General features: G+C 40.0%; 1 protein-coding gene and 2 long non-coding RNA genes across 4 annotated transcripts; all 3 read left to right on the forward strand.

Annotated features, from left to right (window-relative positions):
• LOC122408414 (receptor expression-enhancing protein 2-like) lies at positions 1 to 25,126 on the forward strand. Of its 2 annotated transcripts, none has more exons than XM_043415190.1 (9): positions 1 to 181; positions 13,803 to 13,875; positions 14,330 to 14,409; positions 15,228 to 15,462; positions 18,729 to 18,846; positions 18,928 to 19,075; positions 20,199 to 20,361; positions 20,504 to 20,971; positions 22,264 to 25,126. In XM_043415190.1, exons 1-9 carry the CDS (start codon positions 150 to 152, stop codon positions 22,321 to 22,323), a joined length of 1,377 nt encoding a protein of 458 aa, XP_043271125.1. In that variant the 5' UTR covers positions 1 to 149; the 3' UTR covers positions 22,324 to 25,126. The 2 variants fall into 2 exon arrangements, with proteins under 2 accessions (XP_043271125.1, XP_043271126.1); XM_043415191.1 differs by having other exon boundaries at positions 18,931 to 19,075.
• On the forward strand, positions 2,836 to 7,467 carry LOC122408417 (uncharacterized). Its single transcript, XR_006260488.1, has 2 exons — positions 2,836 to 4,135; positions 6,462 to 7,467. It is a non-coding gene; the product is annotated as an uncharacterized lncRNA (long non-coding RNA).
• LOC122408419 (uncharacterized) lies at positions 8,965 to 10,441 on the forward strand. Its single transcript, XR_006260489.1, has 2 exons — positions 8,965 to 9,079; positions 9,179 to 10,441. It is a non-coding gene; the product is annotated as an uncharacterized lncRNA (long non-coding RNA).
• Positions 25,127 to 25,296: the final 170 nt, after the last annotated feature.

Below are 25,296 nucleotides of genomic sequence, written 5' to 3' on the forward strand. Positions count from 1 at the left end.
GCAGCAGTAGCCAGCTGCCAGTCCAACATGGCTGACCTGTGAGAGAGCAGCGGTGCTACGCGGTCCGGGTCTTTCCGCTTGCTGTAATTCGCTAGTTTTTAGCCGATCCCGCGCGCACGTAGTGTTTTTGTGTTTACCGAGTCGTTATAATGATATCTTCGATTGTCTCCCGTCTCGTCATGTGAGTATCGATTTGTATGTCATTGAAAAAAAGGATAGAAAAACAAAAAGAAGAAACGAAGCATAATAAATAAAAGATAAGGACGAGTGTCAGCTGCGCCGGGGGTGCCTCGAATAATCGACGAAGCTCGAACAATGAATTCACCAATATTATTCGAATTTAGAAAAACCCTTTACCCTTCGCAAACCCCTCGAGGAAATGTTGAAATTGCATCACATTTGAAGACTAGTGCTAAATATCACGACTTTTCGCGTGAAAAATCCAGAGAAAATCCCGCAAGTGTCGAATCAGTGAAAAAAAGTGCTTCGAATATAAACGGAAATACGGTGCGAATTCAAATCCTCGAATAACCGAAACCTGGAATCTTCCCAAATCGTATTGCAGATGGAAAACGTTTTCTTAGCCTCCCCATTGTATTAAATTTCAAGGATTGGCAACTCAAAAGAAAGAAACGAGGGACGACGCAATATTTTTAGCAATTTCAAATCTCGAGGAAAAATCTACGATTCAACGACGATTTTCGTGTCTCTCCCGGTTGTAGGAGCGTCGTTGAAAATCTATCGATCGCATTTTCAGTGAGCAAGTGTTGGCCGTATGCTATATTCATCGGTGTGTGTGTCTCTTCGTGCGGATAGAAATCTATAGCCGTTAGACAGTGAAGCATTTTCTTGAATAATTAATCGTTGTTATGCTTGACGATGCCTCGGATGAGTTTTATTCTAAGAAGTTTGAAAATTTTACTTCCGTTTTTTCTGTCGTTCCCCGAATACGGGTGCGTACGTGTATCCTCGTCATTGTCCACACCACACTCTTCCTTTTGTTGTTGTTTTTTTCTTCGCTCGATTAGATCTCGATACGCATGACATGACACAGCTTTTCATCGTTTCCGTTGAGGTGAAACAAAGCAACGATACTCTCGGATTACGAGGGGTAAGAGGAGAGCGAGGAATACGTGCATTATCGGTAAAAACGAGAGTCCTTGAAACGTTCATTTACGCCGTTTACTAAGAACGCACTAATCTACTTTTATCGCTAATTTTTTGTCTAGTTCTTCTGTGCTCAGTCATAAATAAGTGCAAACGAAAAATCGGTCATTTTTGGATAATCATTCCAACTGTGAAAAATGAACGACTGTGGCGGAGGGTAAAAAAATCAGATCGAGCCAATAAAAAATTGTATTCGCTTCATTGTGTAACGATGAATTGGTGATTGGTGACGGTTCTACTAAAATTCAGTCCCAAAATTGCCATTTTTTGTTACGAAAGTCATTATCTTCTCTTGCCTAAGAGAATGACTAGTTTTTTTTCCCCACGAACAACGCAATGAATTGAAAAATGGTTGAGCGTGTTCTCGATCATAGTGTTTCATTTTTTTTTCTTCTGGCAGTGCAAAGTGCAACTTTTTCGAACAAAGGCGCGACTCGAGCGTGCTATTACGTAGGCTCGTCGCTCTCTCTCTCTCTCTCTCGCTCGTGTCTTCGTGCACACGAGTGAAAGTGCATCTTGAGGAGAGTGAGAGAGAGGCTTCTCCGCGTCCTCGTTCGTCTTGCCATCCACCGACAATAATCTATCGTCCTTGCTTAACGACGTCTATCCTGTTGTTTTTTTCATTACACAAAACATTGCGATATTACAAAAATCCAATCCTTTCTCTCCGTGCTGTCGCATCTGGCCAACGAACTGATGCAATTCTCAGGTTCCCATACGATCGTTATTATCCTGAAACAAAAATGGAATAAGAGCCGAAAAAAATTGTTGGTCAATTTGAAGATAAAAAAAACATTGATGAGTGAAAAACTATTTGAGAAATTGAAGAATTTCGAAAAATTCAGAACTCGAGCTTCGAAAATGTCATTGAGCTTACAACCAAAAGGTAAGCTCGACTCGCTGTTCGCATCGATACTTTGAATCTGTCAAAACCGAGATAAAAAAAAGTATTTCGCCTACTCGATTCTGAAAAAAGGCAAAAAACAAACACGAAAATCTCTGTGAAATTGATTGGTGGCGCTGAATTTGGATGGAATGTTTCCGATCCATCGTTAGTCGAGTTTCCTCGTACATTTACTTCCCCCGAAAGTAGTCTCACAAAAAGTTGTTAAATAAATCCCCGAAAGTAGTCCCACAAAAAGTTGTTAAACGAATGAAACCGATGAATAAAAAGCATCAATAATCAAATACATTAAACTTATTAACCTTGAATGAATATTTTTTAAATTAATTGAAAGTATAGTTGTTCTACACAAAAAAATTCGATAAAAATAAAAGTTGAAAATAATTATATAAAAAAATTCCGATACGAAAATAAACTTAAAACGAAAAAAAATTTGATTGAAAAATAACAATTTGATTGAAGGAAAAAAAATAATTGAAAAAAAATTGAAAAGAAAAAAATTGACTGAAGTACTTGGCGAGTGTTTGTTCACATAATTCCTATTATAATGTATTGATAATTACCACAACTCTAGAATTCGAGGTTGGTTTTGGTAATGACGCTGAAGTTTCGAACGTTGGAGTCCAACGAAATAATCTAAAAAACTCTCAAATAATTCCAGTAAATCTCCAATTTTGTTCCCTGCCGAATTTCCAATTCATAATTTTTCAAGCCACATCAATAATTCGTGAAATAAAAAAATAATGAATTACAAATCTTTTTTCCGTTCATTTCGTTGAACTCCAACGTTGCAAACTTCAGCGTCGTTTTTGGTACAAGACAAGATTAGGGGTGTTGGCGAAAGGTAGTTGAGAATCGAGATCTAGCCCGAGTCAAAGTTTGGGGAGCGAAGCTCGTTCTGCATTCTAAAAATAAAGAGCGTGCTTGCACATTAGAACGAGACAAAGAGCGTGGCGCGAGAGAGGAGAGAGGGGCGGGGGGATTTGAAGGAGAACGCGAGGCGCTCGTCGTTCGGCGACGAGTGTGTTGGCCATTTCGAAAGCCTCGTCCAAAAATGGTGAAGGGTTTGAAAGCCTCTGTTTTCGTTCGTCTCGTGCCTGCGATCTTTCTTTCTCTTCGTTTCATTCGACTCCCGACCTTTCTCCTGCACTATTCTTTTCTTCGTTTTACCGTTTTCTGGGTTTTCTCTCGATCTCTCTCCTCCACGCGTTGTCTATCTGGCTGCATTTTTTATTTCCGCGTTTGTTGTTTTTTCAATCTCGCACGATCTAGTGTAACGAGCCTTTCTCCCAGAGTCTTCGAATCGTCTGATGGAAAGCGTCGCCATCCGTTGCGTCATCATTCGATCCGCGAACTCGAGTTCGAGCTGTCCGTCCGACGAATCGTCGACACTCGAACGACCCTCTCGCGTCGTTTCGAAATATCGTTTTTTCTCCTTTTCACTCTCTCTCTCTCTTTCTCTCCGCCTTTACTAACGTTTCTTTTGCTCATCCAACGTCCCTGTGCAATATTATTCTTCGAGCAGTCGCACTCGTATTTTTGACCTCAATTAATTTCTATCTCTCGCTTGACTATCGTTAATGCTGCTTAGTCTAAAAACGAGAAAATCATCGGCTATTGCGTTCACGGGAGGCGAGAGAATGCGATCATTTTTACACTGTGCTTCATTAGCTCAAAAATATTACACAGTTTTTCGAAAGCGTCTCACTACGACTTGCGACTCGGTTATTTTGGCCCTCCGCGAAAATCAGATTATCGTTGATGTCCGACAGTCCTTCCATATTTCTGTCAAGACACTCGACTATCGCGCTTCTTACTTTACTTCATTCGCTTCTCCGGCCCAAAATTTCATTCCGAAATTTCGTCGATATTTGTTGAAATAAAAATGATTGAAAATGAAACAAAAATTAAGAATTACTATTCTCACATTAAAAGTACAGTTTGAAGATTGATCGTGAATTTTTTCAGATTTTTTCATCGATAATTCCGGGTGTGATGGCGCGAAGACGAAAAGGACTCTGGTCCACGGAATTAGGGTGCTTAAAAAACGTTCGCGGATTAAGGGTTAATATGATTGATTACTTGAATCATCATTTCGGAGGACTCACGTTATATTTATATTACTTATAGCGGTCGAACAAGGATCGGGAAGGTTTATAAACAATTTGTATCAATTCGCGGTACACCGAATTCATCGAATCTCACTCCGGACAACTCCGAAACGTTAAACATTTCGAAATACTGAAAACAAAACAAGAATGCTCGAAAAAAATTGATGAAATATGAAGAATTCGACCTAAACGTTAAGGATCTACCCTAATTAGAATTTTCGAAAAAATCGATTGTTTTTTATTGCATTTTTCGAAAGTATACATATTTAAAAGTATTGTGCTAAAATTATATAAAGATCTGTGCAGTCCAAGTGTACTTCTGAGCGACGTTTACTTGGCTGTCTGAGCGCGCTAATACGCATCGTCTATAGTGCAGTACCACGTACCTGCCTTTGTTTAAGGGGGGGGTGGATCACGGAATCAAAAGAATCAGAATTTGATAAAATTTTGTGCTAACATTCTTTGGCGTCAATTATACAAATACAATTTTTTTTTCAAATTTTTTTACCACATGGTTATCGAATAATTGAGCGTTAAATCACGACGCTGAAGTTTGCAACGTTGGAGTCCAACGAAATGAACGAAAAAAACGTTTTTAATGGTAAATTGCAAATTAAGCAGGGAACAAAATTGGAGATTCACTGGAATTATTCGAGACTCTTTTTAGATCATTTCGTTGGACTCCAACGTTGCAAACTTCAACTTCAGCGTCATGTTAAATCGACGAAGCTGAAGTTTCCAACGTTGGAGTCCAACGAAATGAACGAAAAAAACGTTTGAAATTCACCAATTTTTTATTTCACGAATCGTTGGGTGCAGCTTGAAAAACAACGAATCGCAAATTTGGCAGGGAACAAAATAGGAGAATTACTGGAATTATTGGAGAGTTTTTTTCGATCATTTCGTTGGACTCCAACGTTGGAAACTTCAGCGTCATGTTAAATCGAAGTTCTTATGCACGAGATGTATAACTATATATATGTAAACTCTATGCTTATACAGGTGAACTTTAGTGTTCAATTACTCGAGAGCTGTGTGATAAAAAAATCTAAAAAAATGTATATTGGCTTATATATTTTTAAAGAATATATTTACCAAATTTTCTTAAATTCTTATCATTTTGAAATTCTTAATATTTTAACTTGGTTTAGCATGGCAACATTGTATCGTCGCGATTCACCCTCCTTTAAGCGCGTTTTTCACAAGATTACGTTTTTGGAGGGCTCGTTGATAAAATCTCCGAAACTATTCAACCGATCCTTACCAAAATTCAACCACGTGTTCTTTATGACTAACTATAGCGCGTATGATACGAATTTTGAAATTTTGAGTGGAACTAATTTTTTTTTTTTTTTTTTTGCAAAAAACGATGAAAAAAACGTGCTTTTTCGTTGTTTTTGGAAAAATAAAAAATGGTATGATAAGCGCTACAGCGATTTACCTATTGAATCTAAAACCCTTTTTTTTCTCCGATCATCCGTTCCAGATATTTTATCAACAGCGCACACCCATTTTTTTTTTTAACTTGTATTTTTGACACTTTTTATATCGACATTTATAATTTATACCGGTCCAAAAAATTTGTGAAAATAGTCTTCGTTCCGGGCGTCTAACTAGGGTAGACCCCTTAAGAATTTATCGAAATAGTCAATAAATAAAGTTCCTACGATTATCAATGCTCTCGTTTTTCTATTTAGAAAAAAAAAAATCAATTTTCATCTCCTGAAATGTAATTCAGTCGAGCCGAATGGGAATGAAAAAAATTGATAATAAAATACCGTCGGAGTAGCGTTGAAACGCCATTTTGTTTCGTGCCCCCTGATACGTGCGTGAAGGAACTCTTGTTTTCTAATGACTGACGGTCGAGGCTGTTTTTAAAGAGCTCATTGACGATAACATGTTCCGAGTTTAACGGCCCTCTCTCTCTCTCTCTCTCTCGCTCTCTTTCTCTCTATGTTGATTCTTATCCTGCTTCGCAGCAGTGGCTCCAAGCAGCAGCAGCTGATCTTGAGAAACGTCACAAAGGCAACGCCCGGGTTGCTGCACTCTCATCCTCCTCCCCCTTCTCCTCACCACCCATAAATCGTTTATTTATTTTATTCTCTCTTCTTCGCGTGCATTAATTTCCTTCGCGGGAAGGAGGAGAATCCGGTGTAGGTAGAAGAAAGAACAAGACGAACTTACCGCAACAGATTGAAGTATTGAAATGATGAGAAAGAGAGAGAGAGAGAAAGAGACACGCTTTCGTACATACATTTCGCACGTTTTCTCCTTTTCAGCTCTCCACTTTACGGTGAAGGTACGACACAACCTTGGCCAAAGTGAGTCACCACCGAGAGCCACTGATTCCTATTCACTACATTGCATGTACACAAATGGAAACGACTACGAAAAAACTGGAACGAGAAATGAGATCGAGGCGAAACACTGCTTTTTATCAACTCCCTTTTTTCTCTGCGTATTCCGCAGTTTTTTAAAAATTAAAAAATTTTTTTTTCGTTTCATTTCACTCACATTCTTCCATGTTTGAACATGTTTGAAAATTACTGGGGACTTTGCAGATATTCGTGGAAACAGAATGGTCAATGTACGGAGAAAATTAACTCGAGTCGAGAATAGTTGGAGAAACTTCAAATTGAGAGAGAGAGGACATTTGGAAAAATATCGAAAATTCATTACCTGAATATTCGTTTCCAGGATTACGCGATCATATTTTTTGTAGGCAAACATTGAATACGTACTGGATAGATTTGCAAAATTTGGACGCTGGTTACCATGTAGTTTAGCTGCAAATTAATTATTGAATATCGACTTTTCTATGACAGTTATCACACCGGCACATGAAAGTCGTACACGCATGAAAAGTTATTGAATTTTTTCATTAGTTATATCCAAGATTTCGCAAAAAAAATCGATCGTTGTATTTCGTGAATATTCAAGAATTTTTTTTCGTTTTTGTTTTTAAATTTATTTTTTAGTATTTTTAGTATTTTGGTTTTTGAATCGTACCGTTGAAAGTTGGCCGAAATATTATATAAAATATCTGATGAGAAATCATTCGGATTACATGAAAAATGGATTGGTAATGTTTGGCAACGCTGCACTGCAGTTTCGCCACGTTTTTTTTTGTAAGTTTTTACAAAACGACTGCAATTCTCCACTGCAATACTACTTTGGACAGTAAACTCACTTCGTAGCCTATAAAATTTGTGAAGAAAACTGACAGCGTGACATCAACCACAAACTCGAAATGTTTTTTTTATAATAAAATTGTATAAAAATGTTGGTTCTCTACCGATTATATTTCTAAAATAAAAAAATATTATTTAAAGTAAGTCTTTTGAAATTTTGGAAAAATATAGTTAGTGCAAGGATCGCGTAGCCTTCACCCATCTACCTTAAATTCTCTTTTGCCCTGCTCGCCCGATTGTTTCGATTCGTGGGAACCGGATGATTTATTTTCGATGAAAATTCTCTCGAGATGGAAATATAGTCGCGAAAATGTTCAACATTGGGAATAGATGTGCTCGTGAAGTATGAAAAATTGATGAAACTCGAGATTTTTATAGTTTTTTTCAAACTCGTGTGCAAGACGTTTCAAAGCCTGATTAACGAGAGAACGAGGCTCGAGCAACACGGTCAAAAAAAATTGATGAAAAGAGCTGAGTTTTTGAGATTGCAAACAACATTCGTAACACAAGAGGGAAAGGGAGGGAAAAAAGAAGAGATGCAGCTTGCTCTTGGTAGCCTCGTAACGTCGTGGCACGTTGGATCGATGCCTGGCTGGCAACAAGAACGAGAGGGTGGTTTGATGCCTCTCGAGTTCTCGTTTCGATTCCCCCCCGCCACTGCTTCTCACGGCCTCGTACTTTTGCTTAGAAATTCTTTCCTCTCGAGTATTTTCGTGGCAAAAAAGCTTCAACTCGTTTATATTTTCTGCTCATTATAACGATCCATGAGGATTTTTCATTTTTCAACAAATCTCAAAATACCGCAATGCTGAAAGTGCTTTCGTGAATTTTCCGGCTGCTCGGGAGCTCGATCAACCAAGAAAAACGAGTTTCCCGCAATAGTTCTCGCTTCTCGCCCCGCAGCATCCTTCAGGAGCATCTCTTTGCTGAATAATCTCCAAAATTATTCCAATTCATAAATAACACCGGATGCGGTTCTCCTCCTTCTGAATAATTGCTCGCAGATACACCACGAACGCAGACGGCGCTAATGACTTTTTCTTTCTCCGATTTTTTCCAACTTTTTATAATTCCTTGTCACATCCTCTCCCTCCTCGTCCGGTTTCCTGTGAAACGTCTTCTTCCTTCGTATATTTCCGAGAAAAAATCGAGCAATAAAAAAAATCTTCTTCGCACAAAACTTCGGAAAGACCACTGCGAAAAGTTCATTTTCTTGGTACCTTTTTCACGACTTTTCTCTGCAGATTTCGAGACTCAGAAGTGTGTAACAAATTATTGTTTCGCTTCCTCAACGCGGAGAGAGACGGAAAGTCCGAGCTCGAGCTGGCCCGATTTATTTTTCTGTCGTTAGAATTTATCGTCAAAATTATTGGTCGCAGCCAAGGCTCAGGAACCGCCCGCACAAACGTTTCGAGAATACAAGAAAATAAAATACAGAGCTGGAGAGTGCACAGAGAAAGAGCGTGGGAGGTCCGAGAGTTTCGCGTTCGCGTTTACGTTTCCTCGAACTTTTATAACCCACACGGATTTCCCAACGTTTCATCAGTGACAGGAGTCGCGTACGAGGGAATGAGAGGGACCAGAGAGAGACGAGAAAATTCTCTCTTTCTCGGCCACACTTCTGTAGTAGGAAATTCTTCGTCGCGTTACTTCGCTTCTTTCTTCTACCCACAAATCTTAAAAAATACATGTTCTACGAACATCCTGTGAGTAAATGCGAGAGAAAGAAAGCTCGAAAGAAAGACATCAATTCCCAGCAGCACCGAAAATAACTAACTCCGAAATCTCCTTTGTGGACATTTTAGGTTCGCGCGATCTACATCGAGCTCGGAAAAAGGATTTTTCCCCCTAATTAACGAAATAATTTTTCTGAGGTTTTTCTTCGTTTCCTTATTTCGAGGATTTTTTCAACTGAATTTCCGGGGGTGGAACGAGTGCGCGGTCGAAAATTCATTGAGCTTCGGTCCGAATCGATGACGATGGAGGCGAGCGGAACGTCATCGATGTCGTTTTCGTGGTCGCGCGTCCTCGCGCAGTTGGTAAGAGAGGGAAAGAGAGAGGCGTGAAAATGGAGAGCGCGAAATGTTTCTCATGGCGCCATTTTACCCTCGACTCGAGGGAGTTTAAATATAAATCGGAGTGCGGTCTCGAGGAGACTCTAGTCGTGGCGTCGCTCCGTCAAAGAGCGCTTCAGCGAGACCAGCTCGATTTCATTACTCGCCTTTATTCGATTCGGCTCTTTGACTCGCCGCATTATTTTTATTGCGATTCAATTGATTTGCCAATAAAAAGCGAGTCTATTCGCGCTCGCGCGCGCGCGCGCCCTCGTGTCGAGCGGAGTCTAATTGAAGCAGACTCGTATATACGATCATCGACGAAGAATCGAGTCAATCGCGTCGCGGAGAGAGGGCGAGATTGAAAGAGACTCGGATCGTTGACCCTGCTCGATCTTTCCGGTATCGAAAAAGCGAGGATCGCCATGCCCGATTCGATTCTCCAATAAAATATTCGGACCGTCGGAACTTTTGTGGGCTCGATCCGCTCGCTCTCCCGATTCAACGATCCTCGTTCACTCGCCGAGGAAACAGAGCCAAAAAACTCGTGAATCATCCATGAAACTGGAGGAATTCCGCGGGTAGAAAACCCTTTCGAATAATGTCCGCACCGAACAGGCAAGAAATTCGGATAACCGTTTTCTTCAATGACGGAGTCGTCGTCATTCACATCTGACTTGGCTGGAATTTTCTCCGCGATCCGTTCACCTCCGTCGTCGTCGAGGATCCAACGGCTCCTGCACGAACTGCAGACTCAAGTGCGCAAATAAATATACACAAGTGTTTTCACAATGACCTGTTTCACGCCGCCACACCGAAAAAACATGCCCGTCATCGTCCCAACGAGTACGCGCTACTCTCGAAACTTTCACGCCCCCGTCTTCAAGCGTATCACCGTCGTCAATACAGCCTCCGTTCATTTTCTCCCGAGCCCCCTCAAAATCGACCTCGCCCATGCTGTAAAGATCTATGAAATCGATAAATAAATCTCGAAGCTGTCGAACCCTACGAAAATATGCAGTTTTATTTACCTTCGAAAAGACAAACGTCACTATTTTTTATTCTAGAATTTTGTTTTCGCATTATTTTGAGAAAGGAGGAGCAACGATTCTACGAAAAATTCCACGTCAGCTTTTCGCCAGTGTTTATTCATCTTTTTAAGGAATTTATAATATTTTTCCACGAATTTCGTACCGCTCCGCACGATCGTTGCGCCATTTATAATGATAAATTATTCTCGCGAGGACATCACGAACGCTCAATACAGAAGGTTAGTAAAAAACGACGATGCCGAATGAAAAATCTGGGAATCGATATCGGCCATGTGAGACGCGAGATGCGGCAATCGCGCGTCTCGAAACGTGAGAAATGTCGTGACGAATATTTTTCCGGATTAATATCACCGGGGGTGAGTAGAAGCGAGGGGAATTTGACCCACGCAAAGAGCGACGAACGAAGCGTAAAGGAATGTGAAGAACGCTGCGTACGCGTTAAACTCAGCTGAGAAAGAGAAAAAGAGGGAGAATAATGAAGAGACTGACAATGACAATGATCTTGACCGTGCGAATGCCGGGGACTCTTGATTTTTTTGCTCTCGATTCTTTCCGAGCTGATTTTAAACTTTCTCAGATACGAAAAGAAGAGCGACGGTCGGAAAGAGAACGAGAGCGGGCTGAGGGAGGGGAAAAAAACGAAAAAAGTGGGCGAGCGAGTTCGCTGATTAATAACCACGAAGTTGACGCGAATCCGGGGCTCGCTCGACGATCCTCCTCCAACGAAACGTCAAAAACAATTTTCGCTCTTCACTTTTCCTTCGTTGCGGGGCTGGCCGCTGTCAAAGAACGAAACAAGATCGTTTCGAGAGATCGGATTTTGGTTTTTCCGGTGCAACCGACGAATTGAGATCGGAGGAGGTAAAAATAAGCATTCTGGATTTTCGACGTTTAACGAACTATTCGAAATAGACTCGGGGAAGGTGCTGGCGCATTTTTCTCAGCGACGTCATCAGACATCGTTTCGCGTATGACTAATTAATTGAACAGCAATTAACATTGTGTAAGAAACTCCCCGGGGAAGAAAAGGGAGAGCAAACGTGAGTAACGACGAGCTTCTTGAATCGTGCCAATTGAACTTTCCGGTCGCGGTCGCGGCGCGGTGCGCCGCGCGAATTCTCTCTCGTTTCGTACTGCGAGAGAGAAAGAGAGATGTGTACAAAGGACGTTCGCGAATTGGCGTTGCATAAGGCGCATGTGGCAGGGCGACATTGACCATAATCATCGAATTACCTGTTTTATAGTGCGAGCGAGCGCGAGCTCGCGGCTATATCTATGTTTTTCCTCCATCGCCGGGGTGTCTCAAAAGTCGCTTCGATTCGCTCAAGTTTGCAACGTTCGAGTCCAACGAGTTTAACGAAAAAAACATTTGTGATTAACTAATTTTTTATTTCACCAAATCACTGTTGTGAATTGAAAAACTACGAATTGCAAATTCGGTAGGGAACGAAATTCTAAAATTACCGGAATTGTTGGAGAGTTTTTTTTATCGAAAAATTCGGAGAAATCATTTCTCGACGTAGAGCCCGGAACGATTTCCTCTGATGAGAGTTTGCCTTTCGAGTAGAACAAAAAACATGATGGGAAGTACCAATTTCTGCGAAATTTGGTTTCGTTCGATCAAGGAACCGTAGCGAGCGAATTTAATTTGACGATTCGCCAAAACATATTTATCCATCCCAGCGATACTTTTGTTTCAGTGAGAATTATTCATTGAGCCAATAAATTAAGTGCCCGAATCGACAAAATGTTTGTTTGGGTTAGCCAAGTGCACGATTTCCGCGACGATTTCTCGATCCAACAAAAAAATGTTGAATCACGAAATCTCAATGTGAGAAAGAAAGCTTGCTTCTTAAAAATCTCGTTAGTTTTTCAAGGAGCGCAGCGATCCGGAGCTCGACGTTTGGGACACTCTCTGCACGAACAAAGATACACGTGGAGTAATGACTGTTTCGACGAGTTTAATCGAGAGGAATACTCGGCACGATGCTCTGTGTAGTGGCGAGTGAAGCAGTCAGTGATGCCCGGCACGTCGAGGGCGTCGGTTCAAATTTCGCTGCGCATTAAAACGCCGACCGATCGACGACGCATTTCCCTGGATCCGAGAGATGTTTACGGAGCCTCACGTTTTCTCGTCCTTCTCGTTCCCCCCCTCGACATTCCGTATTTAAAATACGTTTAAACGCGTTAATTGAACGCACCTGTGCCTTCATAAATTGAGAATAATAATGGAATTGAAACGGCGGTGAATATTCGTGGATGAAAAGGCGAACGATCTCGCGATGTTTTCATTGGTGAACGTGTGCGAGAACGTGGCTTTACGGGGGAGCGCGAAAATAGAGTCTCCCGTTCGTACACGTATTCATGCCTCCCAGAGACCTCGTTCTCTCTCGTCTTCCTCGTTGCCCAGCTGTGCAGTACACTCCGACTTCCTCGGTGAAGGAACAAGTATTCTCGATCCCCTCTCGTCCTCCCCTTTCTCCCTCTTTCTCGCGATCGGTCTCATTGGCACCTAATAAAAATCGTTCAATCGATTTTTCGCGTCTCGTGGTCGATGCCTCGGTCACTTCGAATCGATGAGAACGTTGCGAAAGAGACGACGGTGAACTAATCTCCGCGCGATAAAGAGAGCGAGGGAGAGAGAGAGAGAGAGAGAGTCGCGTCGATTGTTTCATCACGGAGACGCAACGAGGCAGTTCTGAAAGTGATCGAAACGATTGCGAGGAGGCGAAAGAGCAGTCGAGGACGAGCCTCGATTGACCGTCGGCGGTTACGCTGCACAATCGTATTTTTTCATCCCACCGTTTCATTCGCGGCGGATCCATAGAAAATAATCTGATCGAATAATCAGAGCTTCGTCACCGACGAAGCTTGCGTTTCTCACGGGACTCGATCCCTCGGCGATTCGATGTTTCAGCCGATCGCGACGGGAAGTTTCGTCCCGTGAAAGAAAAAGTACGTTTGCTCCGTGAGAAGATCGCCGGATATTGAAAATTGTGGAAAAACGAGATCGTCCTCGGAAAAATGACCTCGAAACTGTCCAGCACTACGAGCGAGTGCGAAACCATCGTGGAAGTTCGCGAATACGACGATACCAGTTACGAATTCAACAGCGACGTCAATACCGATGTCGATGAAATTGCCATCTCAAATGCTCGCAGGACCACCCAATTTATCGCTAAAAAATCATTGATCTGGGCTCGCGATCAACTCGAGAAATTACCCATTAAACTGACACTCGGAAATCTCGGTGTTCTCACTGTTGTTCTCGCCATCATGATGCCAAGAGCTTTCACTTACATCCTCGTTTATCCGATTTTCAGACTGGTCTTTGGTACCCTCTATCCGGCTTATGCCTCGTACAAAGCTGTCAGAACGAAGAACGTCAAAGAATACGTAAGTCCAAAAAATCAATTTCATCCTCGAACATTTCGACTGATTTCATGATTCCTCGAACCGTCGATCCGCGACATTTATTCTTCCAGAACTAGCTTTTCGGTAGTGAAAAAGACCGAGCGAAATTTGTAGTCTGAAATGCAAGAAGCTGTCATTTATTCCTCTTTATCGAACGATACTTCGAAGCGTGTTTCTTTTATCGAATCAAACCGATTTTCGATGGTTTTCTCTTCAAGATATTGAATATTTTTCATCAACATCGGAAAATTATTCAGCTGATAAAGTTCATAACAAATAAAAGAAATTTTTTATCGTTCGTCTCTCTTTGTATCAAAAGCAAAAAATGGAATTTCTTAATATTCCAATCGATCGAATGGTTCAATAGTTTTATTCGATTTTTTAGTTCAGTAGAAGACGCAGCGTACGTTGAGTTAATTATTGTTACTGTTTGCAGGTAAAATGGATGATGTACTGGATCGTATTTGCGCTTTTCACGTGCGCTGAGACATTCACCGATGTTTTCTTCAGTTTCTGGTGAGAATTTCAACAGAGCTTCGTCTGTGGGATGATGAAAGCGCGGAAAGGAGAACGAGAGAATTTGGGCAGTTTCATGAAAGAGCGAAACTCGGGCGAACAGACTCCGCGTGTATCGTGGTTGCTTTGAAATTCTCCTGGCTTGAGACTTTCGACGAGAGAAACGTCTGGCCCGGGGTTTTGCGGCTATACTCTTCGCGCATTCTCTCGAAACTCTCGTGGATCCCGAGTGCGATGGTTAATGCTCGACCAGCCAGGAAATCCCGAATTTCTAATTTCGTATTATACGAGATAGATATCGAGTCCCAACACGTGCAGCGCGACAATTTGCCCCTCCACGCGTCTTCTTCATTTTCTCATTCTCGCGAGAAAGAGAGACAAAAAGAGCAACAAAGTTCTCGGAGACCGGGCTCGATTTCCAAATTTTTCAAGTCGTTTTACCCCAGAAATAAAAAAAAAAAAAATACAAAAGTTCCTTCAATCGTTTCATGCCCATGAAAATATTGAAAAAGTTTAATGAATTTTAACGAAGCCACGTCATATCTTAAATCATTACTTTTTCGACTGATTTTCAAACGAGTAAAAATAATATTTGCTCCAAATTACTCTGTGAGTAACCATAGGAATATTGACAGATCCTCATTTATGAACGATCAATTTCCATATAACGAATAAACGAATTTGAATAAATTTTATAATACCGTTTCAAACTTTTGGCGGTCATGATTGTTATGAAAACACAAAATTCTTCATTGGTCGTGATGGCCCGGAGCTATAAGATTCGTCAAAATTTCTAAATCTCGATTACTTTTGTCAAGGTTCCCGTTTTACTACGAGATCAAGATAATCCTGGTGCTGTGGTTGCTTAGTCCAGCAACGAAGGGATCGAGCATTTTATATCGTCGATTCGTACATCCAGCTCTGAGTCGCCGTGAGGCCGAGATCGATGACGCACTAGCACGAGCAACCGAGCAGGGATACACAGCTGTATTGCACCTCGGTACTCGAGGTGTGAATTATGCAACAACGGTACTTATGCAGACCGCGATAAAGGTACGAGAAAATTGATACGTTTCGGTTCGTTTTTTCGTCCAAAAAGATCCTTTTTTTCTTCATTTATTTATTATTCGTCCGTTTTCTTTCATATTATTCGTGATAGTTCAGAGATGACGATCGTTGATCGTGCTTGCGCTGTCTTTTTCTTCTTGTTTCGTTCCTTTTCCATTTATCGTAGTTAACACGCATCGCCAGCATGTTTAATCGAGACAAGATAAATGTGGGAGAAGAAGAAAAAAAGAGCCAAGACGAAACAATGAGCGAGAGAGAGGCTTCGCATTCTCACGAGTGTCATATGTTTGGCGATATAGAGAATTTTATGATTATCATGTTGATTTATATCTTTGTGTATTTGTGAGTTTTACCGGTCTTTCATTGATGAATCCATCCGTCATCGCACGTTCCTTCACACCTCAAAATTAATACGTTTTTGAAAAACATTGATGCCCTGTCGCGTCTCATTTCATATATTCACATACAAAATTCTTCCTCTCTACGCGGTTCTCTAATTGTTTGACAAACGTTTCTTTTTCCATCACACTTAATCGCACGAACGATTGTTTCTCTTCCCTCCCTCTCAAATTTCCCTGTCATCACTCATTCCCTGTGTGTGTGTGTGTGTGCGCGCGCGTGATCAATGTCCGACGGGATAAATCGACCCGTTCGTTTTGTCACTCGCCTCGGACACCCTTGCAACACAAAACGCAAGACAGAATTTTCCAAACATCATCCCGACAATACCGACCCAGCTTACCCATCCCGCCAGCCAATCAGACTCGCCGATTTCTAGTTTAGCCAAACCGAGAACGGGAACATTGACGACGACGACGACAACAGCGACGAGCCGAGACATTACGGTGGTCGACGGGAGGACAGATTCTACGATGCAACGCACGACATCATCTCCAAGAACAACAAATGAAAATTCTCCTCGTCGCGAGTCCCGATCGGCATCACCCTTTCTGGAAATGGACGAGCAACGATCCGCCAATGAGGACGACGATTACGTCCCATCAGAAAACGACTACGACGACGATGACAGCGACATCGATTTCATTTTCGACGACAAATCCACCGGCGGAATTATTTACCAAGAAGAATCTTCCTGCGAATTCAAAATCCCGGAGGACAAACCAACGAAGAAGAGACCTGGCAAAAAAAAGACTCTCACCAACGCCCGCAAAGTCACGCTCCGACGCTACGATTGTGACTTTAGCGATGAACCTGACAGCTAAATTCCATTTTTTCGAACCAATAATCACAAATTTATAAAAACCCATCGATAGCTACGGAGCTTTGGGACTCGGCTTCCCTCGTTATCGCGTTTGAAGAAATTCCATTTTCTCCCAAATTCCTCTCGATAATTTGTCAAGTTCCGGGATAACAAAGAAAAATTAAAGAGAGTCTGCGATCAGGACAGAGAAGAAAAATGGAATATGATGTCCGAAAAAAATCCCAGAGTCGATCTTAGCTCAATTTTATTTTTCACTCCTCAATATTTTATTCATCAACGACTCAGTACGCGTAGAAGAAGGACAATTCTCGACTGGTTTGGAAGAAAATTTATCGAGTCAACGAAGTTATAAATTTGTGATGATACTGATACAAGGATTAAAGGGAGCGATGAAACAATAGAAAAATGAAAACAAAGACTGGGGAAAGAAGCACGTTGTCTTTCCATCGCGTACCTAGAGACTGAGCGTCCAGAATTTTGACAAAATCTCATTAAATTATTCGAAAATCACGTTCCCATTGAAAAAAAAAACTTATAGTTTTTTCGTTTACTTTTCTTTTTATACATATATTTTTATCTGTCTTGTATTTATAGAATTAAGAATCCACGCTTCATCAATCAATGAATATTTTTACATTACTTTTTTCGTTATTTTCGCACGTGTTTTAGTCCAAATCGAGAGTATCGCTCGCATTATTAATTGCCAAAACACAAACCATTTAATAAAACGAATAAGATGAAAATGTTGATGTGCCACAAAAGTGCCTTTTAGCACAGTGTGATAAGTGATAAGTCTACGAGTTTTCACTAGGATATTTGTACGTAATTAATATATGTTAAATCGCTTTTAAGCTTAGTGAACGGAGTTACCAATGTTTACGCGTTACAAAAAAAAAATCTTTGTTTATTTATACAATCAACGGCAAAGCACATCGTGTCAAATCTACAATCATTATTTTGACTCGTACGCTCGTAAAAAAATGTTTTTATACTCCGTCAAGCAGCCACCCTTCCCTTCTCATGTTCCCCGATTTTCAAATCCACGAAACTATGAGTTCTTATTTCCCGAATAAATACGATTTTTAATATCGAATCTCTATTCGTTTTTTCGTCATTCATCATCGCTTAGACGTTTATAACAAATTGGCCATACATTTATTCCCGCTCGGGCAAAACTACATTTTTCCAATGAATCGAACAAATGTCTATGAGAATACATAAGTTTGACAGAAAATTGAATTTTGTTCAGATACATTAATGAAAATTACTGCTACAAATGTATGTCTTTTTTTCATAAATTATGTCTTTGAAAAATCTCGTTTCGCCCGAACTTTTAAAATTCATTGGCATTAGTCGGCAAGTTATGCGAATTTAATCCAAAACGTATATTATCGCTTGAGAAAACCGTATTCACGCCTAACTTCGGATATTTTTTAATAGCAAGAAAAAAAGTAGTGATTCATTTGAAGCCTGGCTGTACCAAAGTGGATGACTAATTGGCCGATTGCATTGAGAGTAAATAAGTAAACAAATGAACAGAATAAAAATAAAACAAACGCTTGAGTACTACCACTTCTACTACTAGTCTATCATACGTCACACCGGATTATTGCTCCTGGATAAATACGTCACGAAGGCTTGGATCGCTAGCATAGTAATCTCCTTAATTCACGTGACGGTATGATTACTTATTCCGATTTCATTCCTTTGCACTACGATCGAAAGAAAAAAAAAGAGAATGCTTTTTTTTCTTCTTTAATACGAAGAAAGGGCTATGCAAAGTTAAGAACAATGACAAAAAGATCCCTTCGGTTGGGTGATGGCCGATAACACATTAACACGTTTTTCGTTGGTAAGATTGCACTTTTATTTTATTTTCGTCCGATTTATATTGTTTTTTGTTTATTTTATTTATTTTTTTTCTTCAAACTTATGGCTTCTTTATATGACAATTTTATTAAAAATGTTCAATTAATCGGTTTATGTCGTTTGCGAAATTCGATACTGCTACCCTTTTCTTTACTTACAGGGTGGCGGAGGACTCGTTCAACAACTCAAAAAAAGTTACAGTCTCAGCGATCTTACGGGAGAGAAGGAGGATGAGAATAGAAACACATCGAGCATGCGGGACGAGACGGACATGGAAGGTTTCGAATTCATTGTTGATTCTTTTCTCTATTTATTTATAGTTTAAGTCTCGTTCTACAAGTTGTTTTCATTCCTTGCAGTAGAACCTCGTCGGAGAGAAAACCCAGGAAGAAGGGGATACAGTCCTCGAAGGACTCAATCCAGTAGTAATCGCGTCGAAATGTACTTCTCCGAAGTCGATGTCGACGTTCGACAACCAAGGCCTAGGGATCCTGTAGCTAGTTTAACGTGAGTTTCACTGGCATTCTATATCCACACAAATAACGCCTGAACTCCGGTTTTTCATCGCATCAAAATATTGTGCTCTATCCAAAAGTGAAGCGTATGATCGTTTTTGGAAAACTTTGAACTTTGAAATGTTCAAGGCTGCAAAGTGAAAAATCAGTTTTGGAAACAACAGCCCCGGAGTTCGTAGATTTATTGTATATTTCCGTAAATCGTTGGCTTCTATCATTTTCGACACGACAACTAAACAAAGCCTTCTATTCTATTCGCACGACCGTATTCTGCCATTTTTCCAACTTCTATCGTTAATATGTTTTTTAAGCATTCGGTAACCCTTTATTCGTCGCTATGGATTCCTTAAATTTTTTCCTATCTGTGAGACAGTTTGTATCAGGAAATTAGAATTATTTAGTATATGAATTATGGAATAGAAATTTGATGACGATGGAGGAATCTCCATAAGTTTCCGTATATAAATTTTACGATTATTGAAGTTTTAATTTTTTGTTAAATGTTCGACAATCTGACCTGAAATTTCGCCAATGTATTCGCATGCACTTTTACTTTACTGTAATTTAAAATTAGTTATTTGTAGAATATTCGGGTTCGTGAAAGGAATACCTCAATAAATTTTACCGACTCATGGATTTTCCTATCCATCTTTCGTTCATTATATGGAAAAATAAATAGGTTTTTGCTACTTTTCCTCACTTTGAAGCATCTACAAAGTATGTTTTGTAAATTTTAGTTGCTGACATCCGAGAAACTTTGTTTTTTTTTATTGTTCAAGTAATTTTTTTTATTCAATTTCATTCTCATTATATTTTTCAACATACTTTTGTCGAATTATCATATAATTTTGAGACCAGAACTGACCTCGTTCGAAATCGAGAAACGTGATAGGGGCTCGGTGGCAGGTATGAAAAGGAAAAGTCAACGCGAGCCCTGCCACATGACCTCGACTATTACAGTTGATGGGACAAATGATTTAACTCCTGTTTTGATGATTTTTGCACAAATAATTTTATTTGGATGACGTTATTGAGTATTTTTTACATTGAAAAGTCCATAAACATTGGAGTGCGATTGAAATGGATATTTAAAAAATGTATATATTTGATTACAGAAATATTAGATCGTCTGACGACATATCGAGTGGTTACAGCAGTGGCGAGGCGTTACAAACGAATCGAGTAACATCGCAGGTCGATTCGCTTTTGAGAACGGCGAGTGTGGGCGCGAGGACACGAACAAGACCACGTTCAGCAACGACGAAAAAAATCCCGGAGGTCAGTTATGAATTAGTTAAAATGAATTCACGTATCCAGCGAACGCTATAATTGTTCGGTTTCGTCAAGAAAAAATATCGAATCCTAGGATACTTTTTTTTAAATGAAAACTTTAATGTTCCTTGACTTTCTGGACTTGAAGGTTGGAGAGGACGAGCAGACAAGCGAGATTTCTTCCTTCCCGGATTTGTCGCTGTTCCCTCAGCCACTTCCCCTCCTGACCGCCCGACAAGCCCTTGAACTCATATTGCTCCTTTCCCAGGTTAATCCAAGCGACAATAAAGATGTCTGCGAGAATTTAGCGCCGAGTTTAATAACGGTAAATGCCGAGGGAAATTCGAAGGATGCAGCTGAAAGTCCGCCTGTCGATTTTGCGATAGAAAAAATCGCTGATGAAATTCCTGAGGAAAATATGAGCGTGACAAACGCAGAGAACGTGCTCGAATCGCCGAAACAAAAAGAGTCGAATAATCAGGAATTCTTAACCGATATTGAACCTGAAGACAAGAAAATAATGGCACCTTTGCCCACCGAAGAAATAATGGTCGATAATGACACTTTAATAACTAACGACAACCATATTTGTCAGGATAAACTGGAAGAACTCAAGGTATTATTGAGCAACGCACGCAAAGCTGTAACTAACATTGCATCGTCGCATGAGAAATTACACAGCACGGATTCGGATGCGACAAGAGTTAATGAAGCAAAGAATAGGGAGGAGAGTGTGAAACCTGAGAATTTCGATGAGAATCATAGCAGCACGAATTCCCTTGAAGTTTGGACAACGCCTAATCTTTCGAGGAGCAACTCGGAGGGAGATTGCCGTGCGGGAAGATACCACAAAAAGCCAGCTCCGAAAGCACCGGTTCTCAAGAACGAGGACGACGAGTCCAAAGAAGACGAAGCTTCGCAGAGTGCCTTGAAAGCGACGCTCGTTATAAAAACTGGCAGACTCAAAACTTTTACGAACGTGAGCGAAACGAAAAATGTATTTGTTTCGCATTTACCGAATTCTGGTAAATCGAGGAAAAAAAAATCTTCGAAGAAAGAGGGACTTTCGAAACTGTTGACGATCCCAAAGACCTTCTTCAACCACACTTTTCACAAAGATTCCTCCAGCACCAAAAACGAGGACGACGAAAATTCGGCCCCGTCTAATTCCAGCTGCGGATCGAGATCACGATCTGTGAGCGTTGGCTCGCGTGCCGAAAGTTTTTCGGCTCCAGGAGATAAGATCGATGTCGAGGATGCATTGTTAAAAGTCGCTCTGACCCCTGACAGAAATACTGAGACTTACATCGATCTACGCACCGACAGTTTGGATCGTTGTGCCACGAATGAGGAGCCCATTATTCCCGATAAAATAAACGAAGACGCCGCATCTAGCTTGGAAAAAGAGGAAGCGAAGCCTCGTTCGAAAATCATTATTAGACAAATGTCCCATTCACCGATTCGCAACTCTTCTAAATTCGTTTGCGACACCGAACAGTAAACAATCTCCCTTCCGAGCTCTCCAAATACACAAACCTTCACGAGTTCGCGCTCCGAGTTGCGGCATCAGCGTGGAAAAAATCACTCGACCAACGAACGATGTATGGAAAAAGGCTTTGTTGAGCAAAAGAAAAAAGGAACGAAAAAAAAACCCTTTGAACTAACCACGTTTATGACGAAATAACAACAGTCCTCTTGTGCCAGAGTTTTTGTTTTGGTCCCCCTGGAATATTAACAAACGCCCCCGAATGTGCCGAATTGTAGATGCGTTAGCCAGTAGTCAATATTTTAATATCTCTTGTTTGCGCTGAACCGATGATTTTTTGCAGCTTTCGTGCCTGAATTTGCCTCATATCCAATTTATTTCTTTTTCACTTTTAAACTTACTCTGTTTTTTCTTGTTTCCAGATAACGAGCTTCGCGACTTTGCCCCGTAGCAAAAAGCCAACGAAAAAGAAAGTGCCATGAAACTTGATCGCTGCTGACCACATTAAAGAGGAGGATCAATCGCTCGTCACGTGAGTTTAAAACACTCGATCGTTCATCCCGCAGCGACCGGATCATCGTGCATTTTCGCAAGGATTTTAAACGTCAATGAAAATCAAATTTTACGTATGGCGAGAGGAGCAAAAGTGAAGTAGCGACGATATGAAAACTATCTGGATGGTCAGCAGTGGAGGAAGAAAAGTGAGAAAAGGTTGGACGATGTGCTGTTTAATGAAATTCATTGAGCACATTAATAGCAGCATTGTTGTTGGCGTTCCGGCTCTTCGAGAGGAATCTGTGCTAATTATCCTACAAAAAAGGAGCTTCGTTCTTTATCCTCGATTATTATTTTTTCGTTTCATCACTGACAGCGCTAATTATTATTACTCAATTCAGCGAGGACAAAAATCAGAAGCCCCTATCAGGTCTTGGCATATCCATCTGCGTACCATGCAAAAGAGGCGGACGGATATTAATTGTGATATATATCATTGTATTTCGAGGGAGATGCTGCTAATTTCGAGAAGCTAAATTATTCATAGAGATCGAAGCGGTTCTACGAGGGCCAGATAAAATCTAGTCAGGACGCGAATAAGTAGCTCAAAGCTACTTTTCTAATGATGCGAACTGTGCCACCTTGGATTATTCGGAGCGTCATAACTATTAAGGTTCGGCGATGCATGTTTCTTAGCCAAATTTTATTGAGCCAAAAGCCCACACTTCGCTAACAGAAAAAATCTCGAAATTCAGCCATCTTTGAGACCTGACAAACATTTATTTTGAGTTGTGAAAATTCCGAAGAGTAATTAACAAATCATATAAAGAACATATTCTTCGGCAAATAATCCAGTGTTTTTTTTTGTAATGCGACACGAAGTTGATCTTTTAATGTAATAGGATGTCATCTAATTTTTCGAATATTCTTTTTTTCCTTGGATTCTTGAAAAAATTAAAAAAAAAAAAACATACAAAACCGTGAATTTTCTTAAATTTTCATTGGAGATTCAACATCGTGTATAACGACATTACTCGAGCATCAAATCAATAGATATTCAAACTTCACTTTCACGATATTCGTAAACAATTTCAAAAGAATTACAGTTCGGAATTGATTGATCCGCGTTGTTGGCCATTCTTTTTTAAGCAATTTTTTAATAATTTTCTCCCGATTTTGTAATCACAAACATCAATGTGCACACTGTCCTACGGATGGCTGAATTTCATCAGCCTTTAAGCGAATCGTTGAAAACCGAGAATATTTTATGGAAACGAAAAATTGGCATGAGAATATGTGTGATTAATTCTTGATATCGAATATTTAACATTAATATTTTATATATATAATAAAATAGATAATTAAATTATCATATATTATATGTATAATATAAGAATATTAAATACGTTTTTGCCCTCCCCCTTTTCGCTATCCCTTTCAAGAGCTGTAGGCCAGTCTTGCGTACTTTGGTGAAAAAAAAAGACGAGGAAACTCCTCGAGTCCCTGAACATTAGTCGACCGCCGTTTTTTAATCCACAAAAAGTATTAATTGAATTTCTCATTATTATTACCAATTTATTTGACATTATGAGTAACGTTTTTTTCTTGTTTTACTTGAGCGTAGACAAAAAAGACTGTACGATTATCATAGTGGTAAGAAAGCGAGTGGTTGCGCACAAAATCTTCGGCTATCATAGGTCCTCTGTATTTAGAATTAGTGAATTCAATCAGCGATATTATTGATTTCAACTATTATAGCTACTACACGGTAAGCGTATATGCATATAGATTTCTGTATATTTACATTTATACTAAACATAAATATTGTACGGGGCGCTCATTTTCATAGAGATTCTTTCGAATTTAACTCGAATGCGAAACGACGATTATCATTACTAAAAAAACCTCTTCTTTTGCATTTTTTTTCGAAACTTGTTCACTCTTCATCGAGTTGCCGGGATTGAATGATCGCCGAGTGCGAGTTAATCGCACATCATTATCAATGTTATCAGAAAATGAAGACAATGGCGTACAACTAAAGCGTATTGTTGCATACGAGGAACATTTCATGTAATAGAGACGATCGGGGTCGTTTTAACCCCTGTTTAGAGTATACGTTCCTAGGGTTGAAAAAACTTTTTTTTGTTACTGTAACGAGATTTTTTAATTGCATAGCTTCGTCGTAATTAATCTCACGAATTTCGTTCGCTGTTCGGAAAATACTCAGTTTGGGAAAAAAGTGCACCAGCCGTTGATATTATAGATATATTATCATTATTATTGATTATTATTGTATTAGGCAGTACTACTTTTTGTACATGAATTGCCAATATTAGAGTATGGATGGAGTGTGTAAGAAAATCGGAAGTTTGAATGTTCCATGTGCTTAATTGGACTGAAATGATTTTTGTGAGTTTTCATCAGTAATTGGCTCTACCAATGGGAACCGCACCTTCGAAACAATAGAACAGCTCTCATAGATGGTATCGTTATCGCGCAACTTTTTCACTATACTTCGGGAAACGTGAGAAAACTCGAAGGAAAATTGACGTTTCATGGTGCTATTCTATTAAATGTGTATTAACAATACCGCGTGGGAAATATTCCAGCGTTTTGTATTAAGTGTGATGTGCTGACTCAAATTTAGCTCGCGCTCATAGATATGAGAGATAAAAAAAAGGGAAGTTTTCATTTATTGCCAATTACTCGAAATACCGGCCGATTTATCGAACATTGTTGATTGCCAGGATGATGCTCGGATTCTAACAAATATAAAGTTATTAGTTAATATACAGTTGATCCTGAGAGACTTTTTAATCCTTTCTATCCCAGAGTTACGAATAAATAGCTGTGTTCGGAGGGTATCATTACGTTCAACGTTGAATATTGCAATTCTCACGTGCAGGCTTTTGCTGCTTCGAGATCATTTTGCTCCCTTAGTTTCCGTTTTACAAGCAAAG

The sequence above is a fragment of the Venturia canescens genome, chromosome 3 (genome assembly GCF_019457755.1).
Source record: "Venturia canescens isolate UGA chromosome 3, ASM1945775v1, whole genome shotgun sequence".
NCBI lineage: Eukaryota > Metazoa > Arthropoda > Insecta > Hymenoptera > Ichneumonidae > Venturia > Venturia canescens.